A 24,422-nucleotide genomic window follows, 5' to 3' on the forward strand; every position below is an offset into this window, starting at 1 on the left:
TTGTTCTGCAATATCCAAGGTGACGTGATGAGACGACATGTGGGGTGTTGAGATAACATGGGGTGATGATGGGTGACTTGGCATATGTACGGCAAAACAAGTGACTGTATGGTTCTAGATGCTTCTTCTTGTAAACAACCTTCAGCTTTAACCAGCTTGACCAAAGTGTGGCTAACTTAGACTTATAACATGAGGTCTTTGTTAAAGCTTCTTTAATGTATTGAAATTAAACTTAAATCAAATGTAAAGTTTTACAAAGCCAGCTCATTAAGCAAGGCAAGCTAAACTGGATAGTCCAACTCAAGCTGACCATACATGGGAAGAAGTTCTAATTGTGTTGATTCAACTACTTAGCACTTAACATTTTTTGTGCATGTTCATTAGATAAGGACCAGCCTAATGTGACTCTTTCCAGGCAAGGTTATACAATATTACCAATTGTTATCTAAATATGATATATTGACCATGAAGGTCCTTGTTTTTTTCCCCATAAAAAGGCAGCCGACCTGTTCAGGATGATTAAAATGGGACAGGGACTTACATGAATGATGGAGCATTATCTGTAATATGCTGCATGATATATTAGGACAATGTGAAGTATGCAAAAAAAATCCCAAACAAATAAATCGAAGTAGAGTGTTGTTATATATTGCTTTATTTACTAATCTCCTGTGCTAAATTTTACTGAAGTTTTTTTTACCCACAATGTCTTTGTTCTTAGCTGAATGTCATTTTGTTTACCATTGTATTGTCTAACACAGTAAATCTGAGCATAATAATCAGGTAGAAATTCTGTCACGGTGAAATCAAATTATGCACTTGCTGTGAAAACAAACATACAAGCAGCATCTCGAAAGTAATTTTCGGAACTCATCATGCAAGAGACCAATAAGCTTGCACAAATAATATCTGTATTTGTTTATATAAGTCCATGGTGTATTTGCGGGCTAATTGTGTTCTACCACAGTCTAACTTTTTAATATACAGATTACAATTAGAATCCTTAATTCAGAGTTTCTGATGTAATAATTGCAAGAGAAGCATTGCAGTTTGCATACTAATAAACATAACGCAATAGTAATGAGCTAAGATTAATTGTTATTGTTAGATGGAGTCGATAAGGTTGTAGTTTAGAATGGAAAATGGCCACCGTCTCGGTCTCACAGTGAGCTTATAAAGACCAGAAAAGGCTTGTTGAGTTCAGGGGGTAGGTAAGCAATCTGGCTTTCAGTATATATAGCAATAGTTCCTATAATTACAAGTTTCCCAGGGCCTTTTCTGTGTTTAAATAAAGTAAATTGTCTCGAGACACAAAACTTCATTAGAATAGTAGCTAGCTAAGAAGAAGCAAATCCGTTTGATCTGTATCTATTCACTAAATTATAATCACCCTGAGAGGCTCCTTTTACACATGAAATAGATGGAATGTAATTATTAATTAATTGTTGTTACACCTAAATCTTAATTCAAAGGAAAATAAAGCTAGATATAGCGATTACCATAGCGGCTCCCAACACAGTCAGACTATCCTGTCAAAAGAACGAGTGGCTCAGTCCTAATGACTTATCTGCATATGATTTTACTTCTTCTATGATGGTGTCTTGAATAATGCATTGTAAGGAGTCCTTGAATTGAGAGAACATCTTAAAGCAAAGTTAAAGTCAGTTTTGGAATTTTTTCTTTCTAACTATTTGAGCCAAAAACCTATATTCTGAAAAAGTAGGACATTATTAATCATGCTGTTGAATTAGAACGAGGCTTATTTACATGCCGAAATCAAGAAAAGTTAAGTCTTTTTGCATCTAAAATAATGGTTCCTTGCTTTTTCTCACTGTTCACCTCCGTCAACCCCTTTATTCTATGGGAAGTGTTAGAGCACATAGGCATCTATAATCAGTTGTTATTTTTGGGTTTGCTAACTGCTTTCCTAATAAAATCATCATTTTAAATCTGTCATATCCATGACAATAAAGATACAACTAGATACAAGAAACAACTCTCATGAATCACTAGCTGCCAGTCCTCACCATTTACAAATCATTTTATTAAATATTGTATTAGATGTTTAATTTAATAGCACAATCGCTGAGGGCAAAGACACCAATTGGATTAACACCTTATGTATGTGCTGTATGTATGTATATTTTATTAACATATAGGAAGGAAAAGGTTTCGTCAAACTTAAATTCTGTTTCCCTGGAAGGGTTCTTGACCAGCTATCATGGGCCTGTATTACAGTTGGGAGGGAGAGTAAGCCCCTAGTTTATAAAAAGGGAAGTCTCTATGGGGCATATTTATTATGCTGTGTAAATAACGGCGAGAAAATTCGCCACACATAGCCAGGCTTCGCCGTGTAAAAAACGGCGTAATTGTTTTACGTGTTTTTTCTTCCGCCGGAACTTACGTAAAATAACGGCGTAAAATCTGGTGTTCGGGCGGCGATCTTCTCCATTTATTTTACACAGCTTTTTACACCGTTTTTTCGACGAATTCGTTTTACACAGCATAATAAATATGCCCCTACCTGTATGTGTTCATCCTTTTTAGGTTCAACCATTTTCTGTAGGAAGTGATGTGGTGCTAGGAGCCTGGAATAGAGGAAGGTTCCAGTAAACTGTGGTAAGTGCCAGCATAGTTTTGTAATAGTAAGGCAGGATCAGGGTAGTTATCAGAGAAGCTAAAGGCTCCAACAAGAGACCAATAAATGTCAGTAGGATAGAGTCGCTTAGGCGCTCATGCACTTTGGTTCAGGGATAAAGAGATCCTTGGAGCGTGGGACCACTGTGAGCTTTGCTTAGCGCTGGGGACTGATTCACTACCAATACTAGCTCTGGGGTGTTGTGAACAAAACATTTCAAATTGTTTGAATACCAAGTAATTGAGAAAGCGATTGAAGCATTTACTTATTAATATGGTACCATCTGAATCAGTACCCACCATCAAGTCTATTGTTTATTGAATAAGGAGTTTCATCTGTTTTTAAAGAACCACTGGCACCCAGGTTTATTGGAAGAGTTTCTCTTATGGGAGGATGTGGCCAGCTCAGGTTAAACCGGCAAGCTGAGTTATTACCACGCCAGATGAAAAGAAAGCAAAAGGAACATAATTATATATTCATCTCAAATACTTCTGTTAGAGAAATGCTAAGGGAAATTAGAAAAGAAAAATCAAAGAATAGTCAGTCTTTATATAGAAGACACTTCAGATAAGAGGTTTTTATGGTCATAGAATTATTTCTAAAGAAAGCTGCTGCGCATCAGTGGTTTCAGAGTAGAACAGAAGTGGTTCAGTTAGGAGATATCAAAGGAGACATAAATGTGCATAAATGGTTTAAAGCTGGGTCTAGGACAATGAAGCACAGAGGTACAGTAGCTTGCAGTTACAGTAGTTATCAGATATACATTTAGGTAGAAATGTGCAGCTGTTGGAAGACAGTAAGGAAAATATATGTCAATTCATGACTCCTTTGTTAAAGTCCTTTTAGATCACTTGCGAATGATTCACATAGCATTACTCGCCCAAGCGCTTATTATATCCCAGCACTGAAAGTACTTGCATATATATATAATGTGCAGTAGAATATTTTATTGCTGAAAAGAAAATGTTAGTATGTGATGAACATGCCATTTAGTTATGTTTCATACTGACTTTTCATTGCTGTTTTCAATGGCTGAGACTGGACATTCCTGACTAATGTAATTATTTTCCTGAATGGGTCATGAGGGGAATTCATTTTTGCTCTTTGCACACTATTGATCCTGTGTAGGACATTGTCCATACAGTGGCTGTTTAACGGATCTACAATTCTTAGTAGGGTATGTTGCTGAGAGGGATGTTGGTTTGGACTTTTTAAAAGTTGGGTGTGTATACACAGTTTTGTTTTGTAGAGACTCACCAGTATATCCAACCTCTCCGAAAATAGTAAAGCTTGGTGCTTGGTCTAGGGGATCGACAACCTCCCAATATTCAGACTCAATATAAACAAGGAGAAACTTCACACAGTCCCCCTGCTTGAGTTATATAGTGGAAAGCCTTTCCCTTGTAAGCCTTATAGCTGACAGCAAGGTGTTTCTTGATTTACTTAGTGGAAAGCAATGTTTTATTGACAGGCAGTTTAATACAGGCGTTAATACTTGTTGACATGACATGGGTCTGAAGAGACCCCCCCCCCTTAATAAACGTTCAAACCTCTTCAAAAAGTGTTATGGGGGCCCAAACACTACATATATATATATATATATATATATATATATATATATATTCATTATTTGTATGACCTTTGGGGTGTCAAGGTCAGAAACATCATATTCAATTCTTTTATACAGTATTTATATAGAACTGTAAACCCTGCTCCCAGGCTGATCTTTTCCCATTTTTCAAGCAGGGCTTGGCAGTGATTTTGGCCATGATAGACCGTTGGGGTACAAAAACAATAATTTAGATTGTGCTCGATAAGTGAAACATAATTTTGCCTCTTTATAAATAGCCCTCACTATCGCCAATATGTAATATAAGGCACTAAGTTTGCCCATAGCACCAATAAGATGTTTGCTTTTAAACAGGTGACCAGTAAATTCTACCTGCTGATTGGTTGCTATGGGTTACTGCTCCTGGGCAAATGTAGTGTCTTTTATTACATACCCCCCATAAAAATATATAGTGGAGCATTAATAGTAAGATACAGTGTTTCAAAGTATTGTATAAAGAAAGCATATAAGTATCCTTTGTGCCTAGCATAGGCGGAGGGTGACTTTTTTGTTTGGGGAGGCTAAAGATGGGCCATACAGAGACTGACCTACAGCTAATGTGAGACTTAGCAGATTCACTGCTGCTGAACCTCCCAACTACCTCTTGCAGTTCCCAGGGATACTGCGCAAAAGTGCAGGTGGGAGTGTTTTTTAACCCTAAAATGCTTAGGATGTAAAAGTATTCATATGTGCACTTCTGTGAGGGGTTCTCCATCCATTTGTGTTTGGGATCAGTTAGCTTAAAGGGGTAGATCACCTTTAAATTCCATTTTAATATAAGGTAGATATTGATATTTTGAGACAATTTGCAATTGGTCCTCTTTTCTTTTTAATGGTTTTTCAGTTATTTAGCTTTTTGTCCAGCAGCTTTCCATTTGGTATTTCTGCAGCTATCTGGTTGCTAGGGTCTTATCCTAGCAACCAGGTAGTGGTTTAAACAAGAGATGGGAATATGAATAGATAGGGGGCCTGCATGGAAAAATAAGTAATAGAAAATTACAATAATAATGAAATTGGAGCCTCGCAGAGCAATACTTTTTGGTTGCCGGGGTCAGTAACCCCGATTTGAGAGCAGGAAAGAGGCAGAAGAGAAAGGCAAATTATTCAAGAACTATAAAAAAAATTAATTAGGAAGACCAATTGCAAAGTTGCTAAGAATAGGCCATAACATACTAAAAGTTAACTTAAAAGTGAACCTCCCCTTTAGATGTGTTTAAGTTAGTTTTATAGAGAGAGGCAGTGGGTACTGACATCCCAGGCACATTATATACAGTGAGACACAGTCTGTATTAACAAAACCAGCACATTATATACAGTGAGACGCAGTCTGTATTAACAAAAATAGCACATTATATACAGTGAGACGCAGTCTGTATTTACAAAACCAGCACATTATATACAGTGAGAGGCAGTGGGTACAGATATGCAGGCCCTGGCACTATAACACTGGCACCAATACACAACATTGGCCCCACTGTAACTAACTAGAAATTAACAAACAATGACAAAAGTAAAAAACTAAATAGTAAATGCAAAAAACAACAAATATATAAAAGCACAATGAGCTTTTTGGGGGAAAGAGTTAACTTACCCTCCATCTGTCAGGGTAGGGGATAGGGATATTATAAATGTCAGGTCAGGCAAAAAAAACTATTTAATTTTAACTAGTGATTCAGCCTTTAGAACTGTATAGTAGTGCCTGTGTATAGCACCTGTATATAGCACCTGTGTATACTGCCTGTGTATAGCGCCTGTGTATAGCACCTGTGTTTATAGCGCCTGTGTATAGCGCCTGTGTGTAGCGCCTGTGTATAGTGCCTGTGTATAGTGCCACAACAATGTTTGGCTGATAATGCTGCTATGTTTTTTGGGACATTAAACAGTGGGCAATGCATTCATACTGCTACCCAAGGGTATGCACTGTCTGTCACTGTGTATGGTGTGCTTGGGGGGCCATTGATCACTGTCTCACCCTGTATATAGTATGCTTGGTGTGTCAGTACTTGGGGGCCACATTGTCCCATGACATGTTGGGGGCCAATGGAACAAGAGAAAGAGAGGTTAAAAGGCAGGGTTACAACATCAGTCAGCTGGCAACACCTTGTGCAGGGGGCCCCACCTAAATAATCCTAAATTGGGCAACGCAGTTTATAGGACTAGCCCTGCCCTTTGGGGTTACCCTAAATCCTGGTTGAGGAGACAAAAATTATATCTATTTTGTCTATGTCAACAATTTTAATTCCCTATAATAGTAACTGTCAGTAATGCTTTATCGTTGCTGCTATCCATTTGAATTTACATATTTTTTTCCTTGTTAGTCTCCATATTAACATTTGTATGTTTTTCAACCAAGTATATAGTGTATAATACTAAATATATAATGCTTGAAATAAGAGATGACAAATGTAGCTTTGTTGCAAAAGGTTGCTGCAATGGAGAAAGAAAGTCTGCATGAAGAACTGTTGAGCAGAAAGTTCTAAACTAAATGTTAAAGCCCTGGTAGGGCAGGTGGTAAGGACAGGGCTAGCTGTGCTTCCTAATGCTGCGTTCTGCTTGGAAAATAAATGTACTGTAGAAGTTGGCTGCCCAATCGCCACATTTTACACTGTTATTTTACTCAAGTTCCGGCGGTAGAAAAAATGTGTAAAAAATGATGTATATTTTGTGTTGTTTTTTACACAGTGAAGTCTGGTGATGTGTGGCAAAGTTTGTCGCTGTTTTTAACACAGCACAATAAATCTGCCCCTAAGTGTGCTGTAAGTGCCAGTTGGTGCAGGGCATAAAGGGAACCCTGACGCTATTGCCTGGTCTGGATGTGGCGGTAATGCTAGGGTTCCCCTGCATCAATTGGTGCAGCAGCATCAGATCTGGAAGAACATTGGGCAGCAGAGCTCAACTACACAGAAGTGCGGAGAGCGAATTTCAATGCAAGTAACTTTGCAACTTTGCAGCTTCCCACTATGTCTGCATGTAAATAAGCCCTGATATTCTTGCAGACAGTAGAAGCTGAATAATTCCTACACACATATCAGTACCCCTGAAACATCTGTGTGTCAGTGCAACATACTATTTCATACTTCTGATTCCTATTCTCTTTTTTTAACATTGCTCCTATTGATTTCAGTGGACTTTGCTAGGTCAAGTGCAGATTTGTGTGGCATTAATTAACATGTTATTTTGACTTACCAACATTTTAAGCAAGAAAATGGAGATCATGTTACAGATATTTAGATACAAGTAAATGTTTATGCTTTGTTAAATCAGTATCTTCTAAATATTAGGGGTTTTCAGACATTAAAACAAATAGGCCCCATATAACCTTAGTTTAATTTCCTAAACCCCCAATCAAAAAAAGTTTATATCATGCAGTGCATTATGGGGAGGGGGCTGTTTTCCTTAAAGGTATTATTCAGGAGGAATGGGAAATCTAGCTCAGACTTGTAGTGATTAAAACTAACCTAAAGGGATAATAACTTGCAGTTTCTACCTCCTTCATTCAAGGAGAGTCCTGTCCAGGGTCTGACTGGGCCAGCAGGACACTGGAAAAAAAAACCAATGGGCCCCAGGCCCACCGACCAAGCCCACTCGCCTATGTGGGCCACCCCTCTCCTGCACTCCAGAGCCACCCCCTCTTCCCCATTCCTCTGCCCAAGGCCCCTCCCAGGAGGTAAAAGGGATGCGACATGGGGGGGGGGGGAAGACATTTTGAGGAGGGCCCTGAGGCTGCAGTCCCGGTGGGCCCTTACACTTCCAACCCTGGTCCTTGCAAAAACTGGGCTTTCTAGGTCCAAACTGGACAAATGGCAACCTTAGGTGGAATGAATGACTAGAAAGCATTATGGTATCACTCCCAACTTAACTTGGATGAAAGAGCCCAGGCCAACTTTATCTTAAGGAAAATAATTTAACTGATATAAACTGAATCTCTCTGAAACTGAAATATTACAGTTTGTATAATAGTAAGTTTGACCACACACTCATTTTGTAGGTAATGGATTTGGCACATTATTCACACAGGGCGAGCAGCTGGATTTTGCTGAGCTACTGTACTTACTACATAAACTGATAATATTCAGAGAAAAGCCATTTTAGGAATTTTGGCCTTGGCTGTGATTTATTTTTCTAAAGTTTTCCCAAAGTTACAGAACAGCCTTTTTTTGTCATAAAAATTATAATTAACAGATGTGAGTTTATTGCTAATTAATCTTGTTTTCTGTACAATCTCCATATTTTACAGGTGGTAGTTTTTCTGCAAATTACCATTTAAAATCTGCAACTTGTGCTTAGACTTAGAATACCGATAGCCAGCCACATGGTTTAAATACAGAGATTGCCAGTTCACTAAAAGGAAAAAAAATGGACAAGGAAAAGTAAATGAAATATAGCTTAATTAATTATATTTCATAAAAAAAAAAGGATATTAAATTTAAAAACAAAAACCTCAAACCTAGAGCAGGTAATTAAAAATAGGAATGAGGAATTAAATGCCAATTTACTGAAAAAGGTAAACTATATCTGTTTGAAATGTAGCTACTGGATTATTGCAATATTTTGTTTTGCCAGTTAAAAATGGGATCTTCTAAAGCCCCAGAATTAACTAATGACAAATGTCATATAAGTGTGTGCAGTAGTCCTAAACAGGATGGGCCAAGCTGACCAGGAACCCTAGCCAACCTGGTCGGCCACCTTGCCCCTGCACCCCCACCCCCACCCCCCTTACATGTGTGTGCACTCTTGTGCATTGACAAGAAATAAGTGAATGTGTCCCTTTTCGCTTCTCCAAAAACAATTTGCTAATGGTGAAATGCGGAAATTCCATGCCTGCCGAAAAAATGTGCTCATCGCTGGCAATGACTTTATGCGAGGGGGGCAGTTATTGCCCCTGCCATGTAATGACAAGGAATTGCGTACTAGGTGTAGGCAGGAGAGTTACCTGCCTGGTGCCCCCATCGTTGTGCCCTTGGCAGGTTCCTCTTCTGCCTACCCCTAGTTCCGACCCTGGGCCTGGAGAAGGAAAGGTTGGTAATGGGGAACATGGTATTACTGTACATGATCTGTATTCTGCTGGAGAACCTTCCAAACAAAATTCCACTCAAGACCTCAGAGATAGTTAACAGCAGTGATCCCCAACCAGTGGCTCGTGAGCAACATGTTCCTCCCTCCCTTGGATGTTATTTTTGAATCCCTGACTTGGGGGCAAGTTTTGGTTGAATAAAAACAAGATTTCCTACCAAATAAAGCCCCCTGTAAGCTGATAGTGTGCATAGAGGCTGCCTAATAGCCAATCTTAGCCCTTATTTGGCACCTCCGTGAACTTTTATGGTGCTTGTGTTGCTCTCCAAGTCTTTTTGCATTTGACTGTGGCTCACGAGTAAGAAAGGTTGGGGACCCCTGGTTTACAGGCTTATAGATTTATCGTTTATGATAAGCATATTGACTTTGCATTTAGGTTTTTTCACGGTTTTATTTTTTTGTGTCTAATTTTTAATAAATTCAAGCTTGTTAAAATTTTCAGTTTAAAAGAAAAAAAAAAAAGCTCTAAAATTCACAAATTTGAATTTTGACAAATAAGCCTCCCCCTGTTTGTGTGGTTGCTGTGTGTCTGGCTACAAGTCAGGCACTTATGGTTTATATATCCAGTCGACATATTTTATAGTATTTCGGTTACATTTAACTACGCTGTGAGGAAAACGTGCCCTGAGCATTAGCTTAAAGTATTGCTTTATCCATCATTTCTTTGTGCGGTGCTGTCACTAGTCCTTGACCTCTTCTGTCTGTAGAATGATTTCAATAACCCATGGAGCGAAAAACACTCACATTTCTTTAAGAATCTATTCATTGTATAAAAAGAATGAAGTGCTCTTCTGAAAAGGAAATCAGTTTCTGGTCCCACGTGCTCACTGTTTTTTCTTGTTCTGATCATTCTTTAGAAATAGCTCCAGCGTCCAATGAAACATGTCAAGAATCTGGCCCTAAGGATAGAAATGAAGATGGTAAGAACATTCTTTGTCCTTCATTGGACAATGTTTATTTTTCCTTTAGCTCTTTTAAAGATAATCTGGTTTTAAGTGACTGTTATCCATCATTATTCTTTATGAAGCTGCAGAAAAGCCTGTATACTTTATACCTAAGTACTTATATACAACTTAATAAGGGGCTGTGTAAAACGAAATTTGCAGAAAAAATGGTGAAAAATGTTGTGCAAAATAAACGGCGAATTTAAGTTCCATCAGAAGAAAAAAACTTGTAAAAAATGATGCTGTTTTTTACTTGACAAAGCCTGGTGATGTGTGCTTAATTTTGTCACCGATTTTTCCACAGCATAATGAATAGGCACCTAAGTTTGGCAGGGGATTTTAAAATTCTTCACCGCATTATTATTTATGCTTCTAGTGGTATTTTATTTGGTATCTGCCAAAAATCTTTTTTACCTTTCTTCCAACCAGAATGAACCATAAGACCAGGGGCATGTTTATTATAATGTGTAACCCAACATCACCGGTGATGTTGCCCATAGCAACCAATCAAATCTTTGCTTTTGTTTTCTAACTTGTAGATTGTTCAAATCTAATTGCTGATTGGTTGCTAGGGCAAAATCACTGGTGATGCACACTATAATAAATATTCCCCTTAAACTACATTTAATAATATACACTTGTAGATTGTTCAAATCTAATTGCTGATTGGTTGCTAGGGCAAAATCACTGGTGATGCACACTATAATAAATATTCCCCTTAAACTACATTTAATAATATACACTTCATGATCAAAATTCTTGTGCACCACATTATAGCTGAAGAAACCCACAGACCCATATATATATATGATACATGATTCCAAACATTTTTTACAAATAAATAACTGCAAAGTGGGGTGTGCGTAATTATTCAGCCCCCTTTGATCTGAGTGCAGTCAGTTGCCCATAGACATTGCCTGATGAGTGCTAATGACTAAATAGAGTGCCCCTGTGTGTAATCTAATGTCATTACAAATACAGCTGCTCTGTGACGGCCTCAGAGGATATTGGGAGCAACATCACCATGAAGTCCAAAGAAAACACCAGAAAGGTCAGGGATAAAGTTATTGAAAAATTTAAAGCAGGCTTAGGCTACAAAAAGATTTCCAAAGCCTTGAACATCCCATGGAGCACTGTTCAAGCGATCATTCAGAAATGGAAGGAGAATGGCACAACTGTAAACCTACCAAGACAAGGCCGTCCACCTTAACTCACAGGCCGAACAAGCAGAGTGCTGATCAGAAATGCAGCCAAGAGGCCCATGGTGACTCTAAACGAGCCGCAGAGATCTACAGCTCAGGTGGGGGAATCTGTCCATAGGACAACTATTAGTCGTGCACTGCACAAAGTTGGCCTTTATGGAAGAGTGGCAAGAAGAAAGCCATTGTTAACAGAAAACCATAAGAAGTCCCGTCTGCAGTTTGCCACAAGCCATGTGGGGGACACAGCAAACATGTGGAAGAAGGTGCTCTGGTCAGATCAGACCAAAATGGAACTTTTTGCCCAAAAAGCAAAACGCTATGTGTGGCGGAAAACTAACACTGCACATCACTCTGAACACACCATCCCCACTGTCAAATATGGTGGTGGCAGCATCATGCTCTGGGGGGGCTTCTCTTCAGCAGGGACAGGGAAGCTGGTCAGAGTTGATGGGAAGATGGATGGAGCCAAATACAGGGCAATCTTGGAAGAAAACCTCTTGGAGTCTGCAAAAGACTTGAGACTGGGGCGGAGGTTCACCTTCCAGCAGGACAACGACCCTAAACATAAAGCCAGGGCAACAATGGAATGGTTTAAAACAAAACATATCCATGTGTTAGAATGGCCCAGTCAAAGTCCAGATCTAAATCCAATCGAGAATCTGTGGCAAGATCTGAAAACTGCTGTTCACAAACGCTGTCCATCTAATCTGACTGAGCTGGAGCGGTTTTGCAAAGAAGAATGGGCAAGGATTTCAGTCTCTAGATGTGCAAAGCTGGTAGAGACATACCCTAAAAGACTGGCAGCTGTAATTGCAGCAAAAGGTGGTTCTACAAAGTATTGACTCAGGGGGCTGAATAATTACGCCCACCCCACTTTGCAGTTATTTATTTGTAAAAAATGTTTGGAATCATGTATGATTTTCGTTCCACTTCTCACGTGTACACCACTTTGTATTGGTCTTTCACGTTGAATTCCAATAAAATTGATTCATGTTTGTGGCTGTCATGTGACAAAATGTGGAAAAGTTCAAGGGGGCCGAATACTTTTGCAAGCCACTGTATATATGGCACCCAGGTATCGTCTCCTACTTTTGGAGTGCATATATATATATATATTTATATGTAGCCTATCATACACAGTCCCCACACTCAGCACCTACTATGTACCTATATACACTTAAGATGAGTGTGAATAATAATCAAATAAAATGTATTTTTGTATTTTATTTTTAGTTTTCTACAAATGTGGATAAAGAGAAAAAGAAGAATTGCATAAGTCCTCATACATTATAGTAAAAGCTATTTAAAAATCGAAACACAATACAGTGTCTTGAAATCGAAATGAACTGGGGATGTATTGAGGTTACGCGCATTAGAACAGTAAAATATCGATTTGCTTCTATTGCTCGGTCTTTTCATTCTAGAATGTTCATAATTGATTCTAGAGATTTTGATCTAAGATAGTTGTGAAGGTCCGCGTTTCAATCCATTTGGCCTTTGCTGCACTTTCTGCTTTCTCAGAACTGACAATACAGGCAATATAAATAGAACCTAAGGGTATATACTCACAGCAATTCGTACAACTGTTTGCAGTTACATTTGTTTTGCAATGGGCATTCGGTTCCCTAATGACTTTACAGCTTATGTTTTCCTTTGTGGTGTTATATAGCTTTATCTGCAAAGCCAGTTACTTTGGACTTCGCATCAACTTTTTGATGGGTACCCACGCTGTTTCCCTGTTGATGGCTCTGTTAGGCTCATTGATATACTAGTCTTGGGGGTCATAGAAAACACTGGCCAAATTTGCCCATGGGCAGTAACCCATGGCAACCAATTAAATTGTTGCATTCATTGTTCTATCTGCAGCTGGCAGAAAAAAATCCAATCACTGATTGGTTTCTATGGGTTACTTCCCAAGGGCAAATTGAGCCCTACAAGTATTTCAGGTTGAAATCTATTATTCTCCAGTTCCAGCATGCCCAACTGCTATCAGTGGAGATTGGCTTCTCATAGTTTTCCAGTCGTTACTTTTTTAAGAAAAAAAGGCACCAGAAAATCACATAAGCACATCACTGGAGATATGTCTGCAAAGGCCTACAGTACACAGGGCTGCCCATTTTGTTTTCAGCACAGAGCCTAATAGTGTCTTGGAGTTATATGTAAATAGCCTGCACTGGCACTGGTAATTCTCAGACACTTTTTAGTCCTTAACTGCTCTACTGCTATAGTTTTGTGCTTTCAGACATTCACTTAACTCCATGGAAGGCTGCTTGGGTGATTTTAGATGACTTGGTTCTTCACTTAAAAGATAAGGAGAAACTGTAAGGGATCCCTTGGCCCATAGGTTGCTTTCAAATGGCAATGATATGGCGTGGGTACCTTTAAAGTGCACCAGTGCATATTTTTTGTGATATTCCTCTATACCAGTATACTGAGGATTGTTCTGCTTAAGTTCATATCATCACATCAATGGATTTTTTTTTAGCTCTACTCCATGTAGAGAAAATCCCAAAGCCTAGTCTGCCATAGAGCCCTAAATCATGCACTTTTATATTAACTGACATTCACACATGTGGGTGCATAGACTGTGTGCAGGGGGGCTGCTGCCATGAGATGAGTTGAGAAACAGGTTTCAGGTGTCAGAGCCCCTGAAGTTACTGTAACAAGCCAACAGCACGGCTAGATAGGCCTAAAGCATGGGGTACACACGACTCAGTCCTTCAGGATGGGCCTTCGCTATGTGGAAGTAACCAAACGGAGCTATGGTGTAGTGCAACTACAACCCACTGTAGCTGTGTGCAGTGCAGAATAACAAATGGGCGCCAGAAGGTTCTTGCAGTTTAACAGTAGAACTGGTTTATTTTCAGCAACAGGCAACTTGCAGGGTTATGCAATATACTCACACATCAGTTAGCATAGCAGTTCTCTGAGGACAGCACAGAGAGGGGGCACACCCGCTCCTCCCAACTCCCCTTGAGCCTGGGCAGGATCAGTGCCACCGGTTCAGTTGCTCACTCTGTGGAACAGTCAGCTGGATATCCCTCTCCTCAGGCCCCACGGCAACTTTGGATCAGGGTTCAAACTACCTGCCTCCTAGGTCTAAACCGTGGCCCTACACTAAGGCAACAATGCCTGTCTGGAAGGGACTCCCACAGCTACTTTCCTCTGAGCCAAACTGCTCGTGCTCTCTTCCCTCACTATCTCACTTTCCTAGAAAGTGCTCCACAAAACTTGCTATCTAACTGGTCCTCATTCACGGGGTCCCTGTCCCCGACTTCACCAGAGTGGCTGACACACTCTGGGGCACGTGGCTTTTACTGGGGCCTAGTTCCTTGCCTCCAGCACAATGCTGCTTCCCCTGTGAACACAGGCAGCCAAAGAGACAGACCCACCCCCTGCTAAGCACTATATCAGAGTGCCAAGGGAGTGGTCTCCCTGTTAACCAATAATCACACATATGAACTCAAAACTGATACATGGGTCTTTGCCCAGTAACAGCACAAAACCAGGAAGCTGCAGGGTTTAAAGCCATAGGGACTAGTTAACCCTATGGATCCCTACATTACCAAGGGTGCTGATTTTTAAATCGGAATTTCAACACTATTGTGCTCTCTGTACTAGCAATGCAGCCCCCGTCGGCCCCTTCTGACACAAGAATCCTAAGCATGGAGGGGTGAGGGGGTGGCATCCCAAGAGCCACCTCAGGGTGGCACTAGGGGCCAAAACGTCCCTGGTTGTGTGGTGACATTCTGAAAATGCTAATACGGGAGAGTCTAACTGGCCATTGCTTAATATTTTACATTTTTAAAAACTACTTTTATGTAATGGAAGTCATAGATACAATATAGTACAATATAAAAGAAGCTGACTTTCTGATGTGCATATAACCCATATATAGAGGTAATGTTTAGAAGTGACAAGCAAGTGCTAAATAGGAATGCTATATAACAGGGATCGCCTGCCTTTTATACCTGTGAGCCACATTCAAATGGAAAAAATTTTGGAGAGCAACACAAGCATGAACAAAGTTCCTGGAGGTGCCAATAAGAGCTATAATAGGCGGTTTGATAGTCCCTATGTGGACTGGAATCCTACAGAAGCCTGTTTGGCAATTACACTGGGTTTTTATGCAATGAAAACTTGCCTCCTAACCAGAAATTCAATTATAAGCACCTGCTTTGAGGCCCCTGAGAGCAACATCCAAGGGGTTGGTGAGCAACATGTTGCCCCTGAGCCACTGGTTGGGGATCACTGGTATATAAGCTTAAAAGTAGATATAATCTAATACAAGTTAAAACTTGTAAATGAGCACTACCGGTCCTTTTACTAATTCTATACTGTTGCAGCGCTGCTCCAGTCAGTTATATTATTTCTACAATTGGGGAGCAGTGCAGAAATTAGAAATAGCCAGACAGATACAGTTTTAAATAGCAATGATACTTAAAAATAAATTTGAAATGATTTAACCTTAAGTTTGCTTACAATTAAAATATACATGAAAATTATTTGATTGAAGTTCCCCTTTAAAGGAGACATATCCTATAAAAATGAAGAATGTACCAGTGAATTATACTCCTTTAGATATAGAAGGATTGTGCTTAAAAAAGTTGTGTTTCAGACTGATTTATTGAGAAATTCCACCAAAACCCCACTAGCCCAGCCCATCTGTTCCACTTCCTGCTGGCTAAATTCTCTGGATGAGCTGGGGAGCCGGCGGCCCTCCGTACCCTGCACTGTAGGATAGGAACCAATCAGCAGCTAGGCTGACCTGATAGGGAACTGAAGCCTGTCTGTGCTTGTGTGAGTGCAGGGCTGTGATTGGCTCTCCCCCACCTACTGTGCTTCTGGCAGGGACCGTATGGACACGCCTACTCTTCATTTCAAACATGGTCAGAGAAGTGATCGGATCTATAGGGAGCTCCAATAAAGGGGCCATTGTTACAGATAGGATTAATGTTTAGCACAAAGTGAAACCAGCACCGTATATTATTCATAATTGCCTACAAAATTAGGGTTTTCCCATTTATCCAATATGTCTCCTTTAAAAAATGCTGAAATTGTCTCAGTGGGTAGCACTGCTGCCTTGCAGCGCTGGAGTCCTAAATCCAATTCTGACCTGGGCACTACTTATAAGGAGTGTAAGGAGGGACTTTGGATTCCACTGGGGCAGGCACTTCATATTCATAAAATGAACTTCATATTAGAGGAGCCTACCAAAAAAAATAATCACACAATGAAAAAGGTAACTGAGCCTTATTTCTAACTTCTAAGGAAAATGAAAGATATTTGCATCATCTAAAACTAGACCCTATTGTGTGAAATCTCCCAGAGAACAACAGGTTCATGTGGCTTTTATCTCGCTGGGCTCTGTGCTTTCTTTAGTCATTTATATTCCTAGAGCAGTGAAACCAAAGTCATGTACAATGCTTTTACACTTCCTTTATTCCTAAGCAACAATAACTGATAACACTGTCATACCAATTGACATCTCTTGTTATTACTCAACGGCAGAATGTAAAATAATTATGTCCTGTGATAAAATAAGTGGGAACTACTAAGGCAACAAAGATTGTCAGTATCACAGTTTAACATGTGTTTTTGTTATAACTATCAAATAATCACTGACTTTTTTTCAGAAAGCATTTGAGAATCAGTGGCTTAGCCTCCTAAATAACAGGATCGGACTTAGTTATACCTGCATAGTTACATAGTTAAACTGAGTAAAAAAAAAGACCAAAGTCCATCAAACCTTCCAAGTAGACCCAGCAGCTGGGATAATATTACACATTTTGGCACCACATAAAACATCTGAAAAATGAGCCAAAGGCCTTATAAGACAGTGAGCATGCAGCATTCCAAAAAAACATTAGCAAAATAAATTTTCTTTTTAGTCTATTACTGTGTGTCTGTACATGTGTATCAGTTTTACTGCAGGAAGATTAAGATGTTGTTGGTATGCTTATGTCAGAAAGGCTAAGACTTCCATTAAAAGCAACAGATGAGAAATGATCAGGCTTGGATTTCTAAATTGTGTGCCCCTAGGCCAGACTGTCCCCATCCCACCTCTGTCCCCATCCCCCACAAGTTCACACACCCGAGTTTTCAATAGTCATGTCCAAAGTGCTATGAGAGGTACTCCGCAACAAAAATTAGGTGCAGCCGGAAGGCATGCTGCACCTAAAGTCTTGTGCTCTAGGTCCGGGCCTTTCTGGCCTTCCCACAAATTCAGGCTTGGAAATAATCACTCTCTTGCTAAGGGATGTGTAGATTATATTAAATGGTGTCCTGACATTACAGGCGGCATAGCCAAACTAGTCACCTTTATTTCCTTCTCTGTATATAGCATTCTATAGTTCCTGTACAAGTGTATAGAATATTGTTGATTTTTTGATTAACTGTTTCTTAAACTAATTAAATCATTTTCCTTGAAGTAATTCTATAATATTTAGTGCAGCTAATTGGCAAATGAGGTTCAATGTTGATAAATTAAGATTATGCACTTCCATAGAAATAATATACATGTGAATTATACACAAAATGATAGTGTGTTGAGGGTATCCTTAATTGGAAAGTATCTGGGGATTTTTGTGGATAACAAGCTGTGTAACATTAGGCAGTGTCAGCCAATGGCTACTAAAGTAATAAAATGCTGTCTTGCATAAAATTTGGCATTAACTCAAGGAATGAAAACATAAGTAAGGCCCCACTATGAATATGCAGTGCTGTTTTGAGCCCAAGTCCCCAAGAGGGAGAAATTAATGTGTTGGAGAGAGATGTTCAACTAGACTGGTAAAAAAAAAAATGTCAAGGCTAGAACTGTTTTCTCTGAAAAAAGGCACTTGAGGGGGCATAATTATTTTTTACAAGTTCATTAGAGGATATAGATTGATAACATGAAAAGGATCAAAGAACAAGAGCACCTACTTTTAACTTGAGGAACTGAACTTTAATTTGAAGCAACAATGATGGTTCATTATAAAGAGGGCAGTGAAATTCTGGAATACCCTGACTGGTGATGCAAAAGAAATTATAAATATCTTTAACATTAAGGGTCAGATGTTATAACTATTGTTTTTTAACTAGCACTGTTAATGGTTACCACTCAGAGGAAATTACTCTATTTGCATTTTAACTCCTTTATTTTAATTGAACAAAAAGATTGAAAGCTCAAACCTGCTGAGATTCGCTAAAACCAAAGGGCACATCAGTGTTTGTTTAAATGGAAAACTTTCTATAGCTTTGCTTGCTCAACAAATTTCAAGTTGCTATACCAGTAAAGGGAACCTTGCACAATGCACTCAATATTTTGTCATCTAGAACTGTAGTCAGGTGACTTAAAAAATCAAGTCATGTGACTTCAATACAGTTTGGGTGAACAGCTAGGATCTGTCTGAATCCCAGTTCAAATCACAAACCGAATGTTGGAATTGATGCATGCATGATGAAAGCTGAAAATTCTCCCCTACCTTTTATAAACGTGCATCTAAATGAAGTCACATTATGTTTTGGAGATGGTAACAGACAGGGTTGGACTGGGGTGGTGTAGGGCCCAGCACCCCCAAGGTGTCCCGGCCACATCCCCTGCACCCCCACAGGGGCCCCCGCCCGACTTCCTCCCCTGAGCGCAAAACTTATGTTCAACATGTCGGGGAGCAGGGAAAGGGATCGGGTTTGGGCCGTCGGTGCCCAGTGGATTTTATCCCGGTGCCTCAGTCCGACCCTGGTAATGGAGTTCCTTGTTAATTTTTTCCATCACTTATAAGAATTTTGTGATGTCTCATTGCATTATACATAACTGAACTATGAACTGAGCTATTAGATGTCTTTGTGTTATAAACCTAGATTAAGTTTTATATTTACACATCCTACAGCTATTAGGAATACTGATGATGCAAAGGTCATATGTTCAGATTGGTTAGATTTATTCACAGGGTGAATAGAAAATTGTTGTCCAGTGAGTTAGGAAACCAAGGACCACTCTCCATTAGGAAGGGATAGAGACAGAAACCCATCGAAGCAGCCTAATGTATTACATCTCTCCATCAGGCTTTAACACTTGGATTGCTGAAGTCAGTATGTTTGCACATAGATAGTTTCTCTGTAATAATATAAATTAGATATTCTTACTAAAGCCGGGTACTATTCTGCCATACTGACCTCATTAAGCACTAGTTATACTACATATCCTTTCTGCTATTGTATTTACTTTAGTGCTGTAATTAGAATGCTGTGGACTGCCTGTGCTCATTTACACATCAAAGAAGTCATATTAAACTACATTACAGGTAATCTAAGATGCTGTAATTTAACTAAGAAATCTCAATTAAGGCTCAGATCTCAAAGGTTAAAAAATAATTATGCAGGCATAAAAACTGTTACTTTTTCTCTTTTGTAGTCTTTGGCAGCACCTAGTGATCACCAGTAATTACTGATAAAGCACTTAATTTAAAATGTAATAGATGATATAACATATAATATATATATAATATTCTTTACTGTACTATGTTACAAAAGGGCACTATTTATAAGGTGTAGATGTACAAGAGTGACGTTGATCTGGAAGTTTCGATGAAGTCCCATTACTTTATTATTTCATGAAAATTTGTCTTTTTTTAAATTTTTGTCAGAAAAGAAATACATCAACCTCCCATAAGAAAGAATGTGATTTGCCACTACTGAGCTAGTAAACAAACTATTTCTAAAATTGCCTCACATTCCTACTTCCGCACTTTATAAATAGGGTCAGAGAAAGCAAACAATATAAATGTAAAGTATACTAAAGGGCATAGTTGCCACAGTTTATGATAAGGGAACTTCAAAGCCCTGGGGGCTGGGGTGGGGCGGGCTTGAGGCAGCCGGCCTAGGCAGGGATCCCCCAACCTTTTATACCCGTGAGTCACATTCAAATGGAAAAAGCATGGAAAAAAGTTCCTGGGGGTGCAAATAAGAACTAGAAATGGCTATTTGGTAGTCCCTATGTGGATGGCAGCCTATAGTAGTAGATTCTGTTTGGCTTTACACTGGGTTTTATGGAACCAAAACTTGCCTCCAAGCCAGAAATTCAAGAAGGAGCACCTGCTTTGAGGCCACTGAGAGCAACATCAAAGGGGTTGGATCAACATGTTGCTCACGAACCACTGGTTGGGGATCACTGGGCCTAGGGGTTCATTGTATTGAAATCCTGTCTGCCTGTAGAACTGAATAGAGATGTAGAGTTTATTCATCCTTTGATACCCCATGTCTGATATCCCTTGGTCTAGTAAGGAGCAGCTAAATTAAGCACAGTTTCTAAGGAGGTGGATAATAAATGTGTATGAGGCCTAGGGGGCAAGGGGGTGGGTCATTAATTAACACCTTAATTGAATTATGATACAACCCCTTTTTTTAAATGTTGGGATGAGTTTTATCTTAGGATCCCATCTAAATGCACACAGTGCTGGGTAACTTACCCACCGGCATTGGGTGAACGTTGATGCTTTTACTAAACCACAGAATTAGCAAATGACTCAGTGGTTTGATTAGTTTTCCTTAACTCAAGAGTTAAGCTCTGTAAGCTCTGACAATGTATATGTTTTAATCCTTGTGATCTTTTCAGGGAAAGCTGTAGCCTTCCAAGTGCCTTCATTTGCTGGCAGCTTCTTGCCTATGGGAAGTATACTGTGTGTTACAAACTACACTGCACCCTGAGAGTGATTATAGCGAGACAATGTGCCATTCCACTTGCACTGCCTCATAGTGTTTTGATCACCATGGTTTTCCCTGGGAAGATCACAGGAATCCGACTGCCAAGTCTGCATTTGCCTTAAAGGTTACACAGTATTGTAAACAGTTGGTTTCAGATCTCAGGATATGTGACATCTCTGAAGGAATGCTCGGCTATATAAAAAAATGAAAATAGAAAATAGCTAGAAGCTCATAAGGTGTCAGGACTGCCTCTCATTTATAGCGAGGAAGGAAAGAGATACAACCACACAATTAACATTTTACGGTATTTAGGCACAAATGTACTTTTTCCCCAACATATAAGCATGACATTGACAAATTGGTGCCCCCCCAAACCTAACCACATTACCTAACTAATTAATTCAATCCATGGTCTATTAATATGCAAATGAAAACACTAACTTCTAATTTATTACACAGTATACTCTGCCCTTAATTTTCAATTCATGCATAAAATGTACTTTATATATCTCTTTTATGTTTGGTATATCATTGCTCGAAACCAGTAATACTAATAGCCTTTGAATTGAAGGGGAACTCCGGCTTCCGAACCAAAATTTGTTAAACAGCCCCACACAACACAAAAATGAATCTACCTATCACTGTAATCTTCTCTTACGGCATCATTTAAAATCCTGGTGGGGAGGAGAGACTAAAACATTAATGTTTGAAATTGTAACAAACATTCCACAGCTTACAGACAGCACTACATAACCCACAATGAATTGCACTGTAATGTCCCATTCCTTATGGACAGTTGACTACTTCTATGCTAAAATCCAGCTGCAAAAGAGTTCTTCTCTTTCTGCATCATTTACAATCCAGGCAGGGGAGGAGGGACTAAAACATTGATGTTACACATTGTAACAACTTCCTCATAGCTTAAAGACAGCATACAGGAGCTACATAACCCACAATGAGTCTCAAATCAGCAGGGGAACAGGGGGGCAGGCTTAGGTAATCTGTATTATTATGAATCTACCGGTCAGTTATTGAACTGCCAGGAAAATAACATAAGATAAGGAAACAGCTTTCCATCTATAACTTAGGACCACACTTATGGGCACATTTACTACATTTACAACATTTTTGTATTTTTAAAAATTCGAATAAACTCATTTCTACGAATGTCTCACTAAAAAGTCTGTACTGAAAAAGTCTGTTTCAAATTTTCACACACAAAAACAGCATCAAATTTCTGAAGAAAAAAAAGCATCCTCCACGAAAGAGAAGGGACATCTGCCATTGACTTTTACATGATCTCTGCAGGTTTTATTTGGCAAATTTTTGGATTTGGATTCTTAGCTTTTTTGTAAAAAAATTTTTGAAAAATCGTCTAGAAAAATTCAAGACTTTTTTTCTGCAACTTTTAGCACTAAAAATATCTAAATTGAAGAAAAAAAAAATCTGACGGTTTGTAAATGGCCCCCTAAATTGGACAAAACCTTAGGGGACTGCCTGAATAAAGGCAACTACATTCAATCACCCACACTATCATATTGGTTATGTTGATCTCCTACTGCTCGTTTTAAGCAGCGGCAACTAACCCCGCCTCTTCTAATTACGAATCACGTCCTATTGACTTTAGCTGGAAGTGCCATTAGTTGCCTGGATGTGTACAACAATTAAGACAATTGCAGGGATGATATACACAAAGACAGTTGTTGGCAGTAAACAAATATATGACCTATGCTTATTATATTCATATAACGTTACCATTTCTCGTTATGTTTCTTTACAGCAAATGAAGCATAAACATACCCAGAACTGCAGATGCGGAACAACTCCTATACAGCATCATTTCTAATGAGGACCGAGAATGTTGTGACCGTGTTCCCTAACGGAGATTAGAGGGCAGAATGGCAGATATTGGATTTCAGTTTTATTATATTCTGTAAATTTGTTTATCTTTACCTTAATCTGAATTTTGGTCTTTAAGAAGCTGAATTGCTTGTAGTTTTTTTTCTTTTCTGGGTTAAAATGTATACAAGGATCTGGTGATCTGTTATGATTCAAACACATTCAAATTGACCAGTCATAATAAGTACATTTATTTGTTTGATTAATATAGTTTAGCTAATCTTTTGGGTTTTGCTTTTTTGATTTGACTTGATTTGACATTTACATTGCCTGATGCTGGATAGACATATATGCATATTAAACACAACGGCCCGTCCCTTTTGGAGAGTGGCAATAATTGTTTGCAAAGTTATGTTGTATGCATGCCTTATTTCTTTTGATTGTGATGCTTATCCCATTAAATGCTTTTCTGTTTTGGCAAAATGAACACCATGCAATTCTCACATTGCGATTTGAGTTGTGCTAAAGATTGGCTTCCAAGCCATGTCACGAGATCTGTTTCTTGAGGGAACCCAAGCAAAGGTATCACTCCCTAGTGGTCTATGCTCCACATTCCCTGACCAACTCTCTGTGGTTGGTATGCACAGATTTCTTGTCTGGTACTTACCCCTCTGAAATAAATATGTACACAAGCCCAGAAGAAAGGTAGCAACCAGCACAGGGAACCAGACCACCAAATGGAACAGATATGAGAGAAGCCTAGGGAAGTATACGATTACTGTGATAGGGCTGTATCTACAGGAAACTGCAACACCACCACAGAAGTGATTAGATTTTGTTGCTCTTTAACTAAATGGAAAATTTGCAATGTTTATAAGTAGTGTTTAGAATAAATTCCAAGTATTTTCTGTTAAACAGACATTTAAGTATAAAGCTATAGGTTTTGCATCATTGATTGATTTTAACAAAATGGGGTGCTAGGAAGGCAGTAGTTTGGGACAGCAGACATTGTAGACTAGTGATGATTGACTAGTGATTTTTCGCTTCGCAGAAAAATTTGTGAAACTGGAAAAATTTGTAAAACAGCAAAAAATGATCAAAACAGCTATTGTGCGACTTTTTTCATCGCACGTGACTTTTTTTGAAACACGCGCAACATTTTTTTTTTACGTTCGTGACTTTTTTTGCCATGTGTGGCTTTTTGTTTTGACTAACACAACTTTTTTTTGCCGTGCATGACCTTTTTTTGCACACTCTGAATTTTGCGGCCAGTGGCGAAATGTGAAAATCACCACGAATCCATGCCTGGCAAAAAATTACGCTCATTTCTATTATAGACCCATCTTTATAATTTTCCCCTCTGCAGAAATTAGCTGCAGGAAGTTGTAGCAGAACAATTACTCCTTAGGCTGATGCCACACGAGGCGTAGGAC

At 39.1% G+C, this 24,422-nt stretch overlaps 1 protein-coding gene across 1 annotated transcript in view; it reads left to right on the plus strand.

Annotated features, from left to right (window-relative positions):
* macrod2 (MACRO domain containing 2) overlaps positions 1–23,476 on the plus strand; it is a 1,296,131-nt gene extending 1,272,655 nt beyond the window's left edge. Inside the window, exons 17-18 of the mRNA XM_004914719.4 lie at positions 10,178–10,240; positions 22,931–23,476. Coding sequence (XP_004914776.1) covers positions 10,178–10,240; positions 22,931–22,944 — 77 coding nt within the window. The 3' untranslated portion in view covers positions 22,945–23,476. The remainder of the gene's footprint in view (positions 1–10,177; positions 10,241–22,930) is intronic.
* The last annotated feature ends 946 nt before the right edge of the window (positions 23,477–24,422 follow it).

Source organism: Xenopus tropicalis, chromosome 5 (genome assembly GCF_000004195.4).
Source record: "Xenopus tropicalis strain Nigerian chromosome 5, UCB_Xtro_10.0, whole genome shotgun sequence".
In the NCBI taxonomy this organism is placed as follows: domain Eukaryota; kingdom Metazoa; phylum Chordata; class Amphibia; order Anura; family Pipidae; genus Xenopus; species Xenopus tropicalis.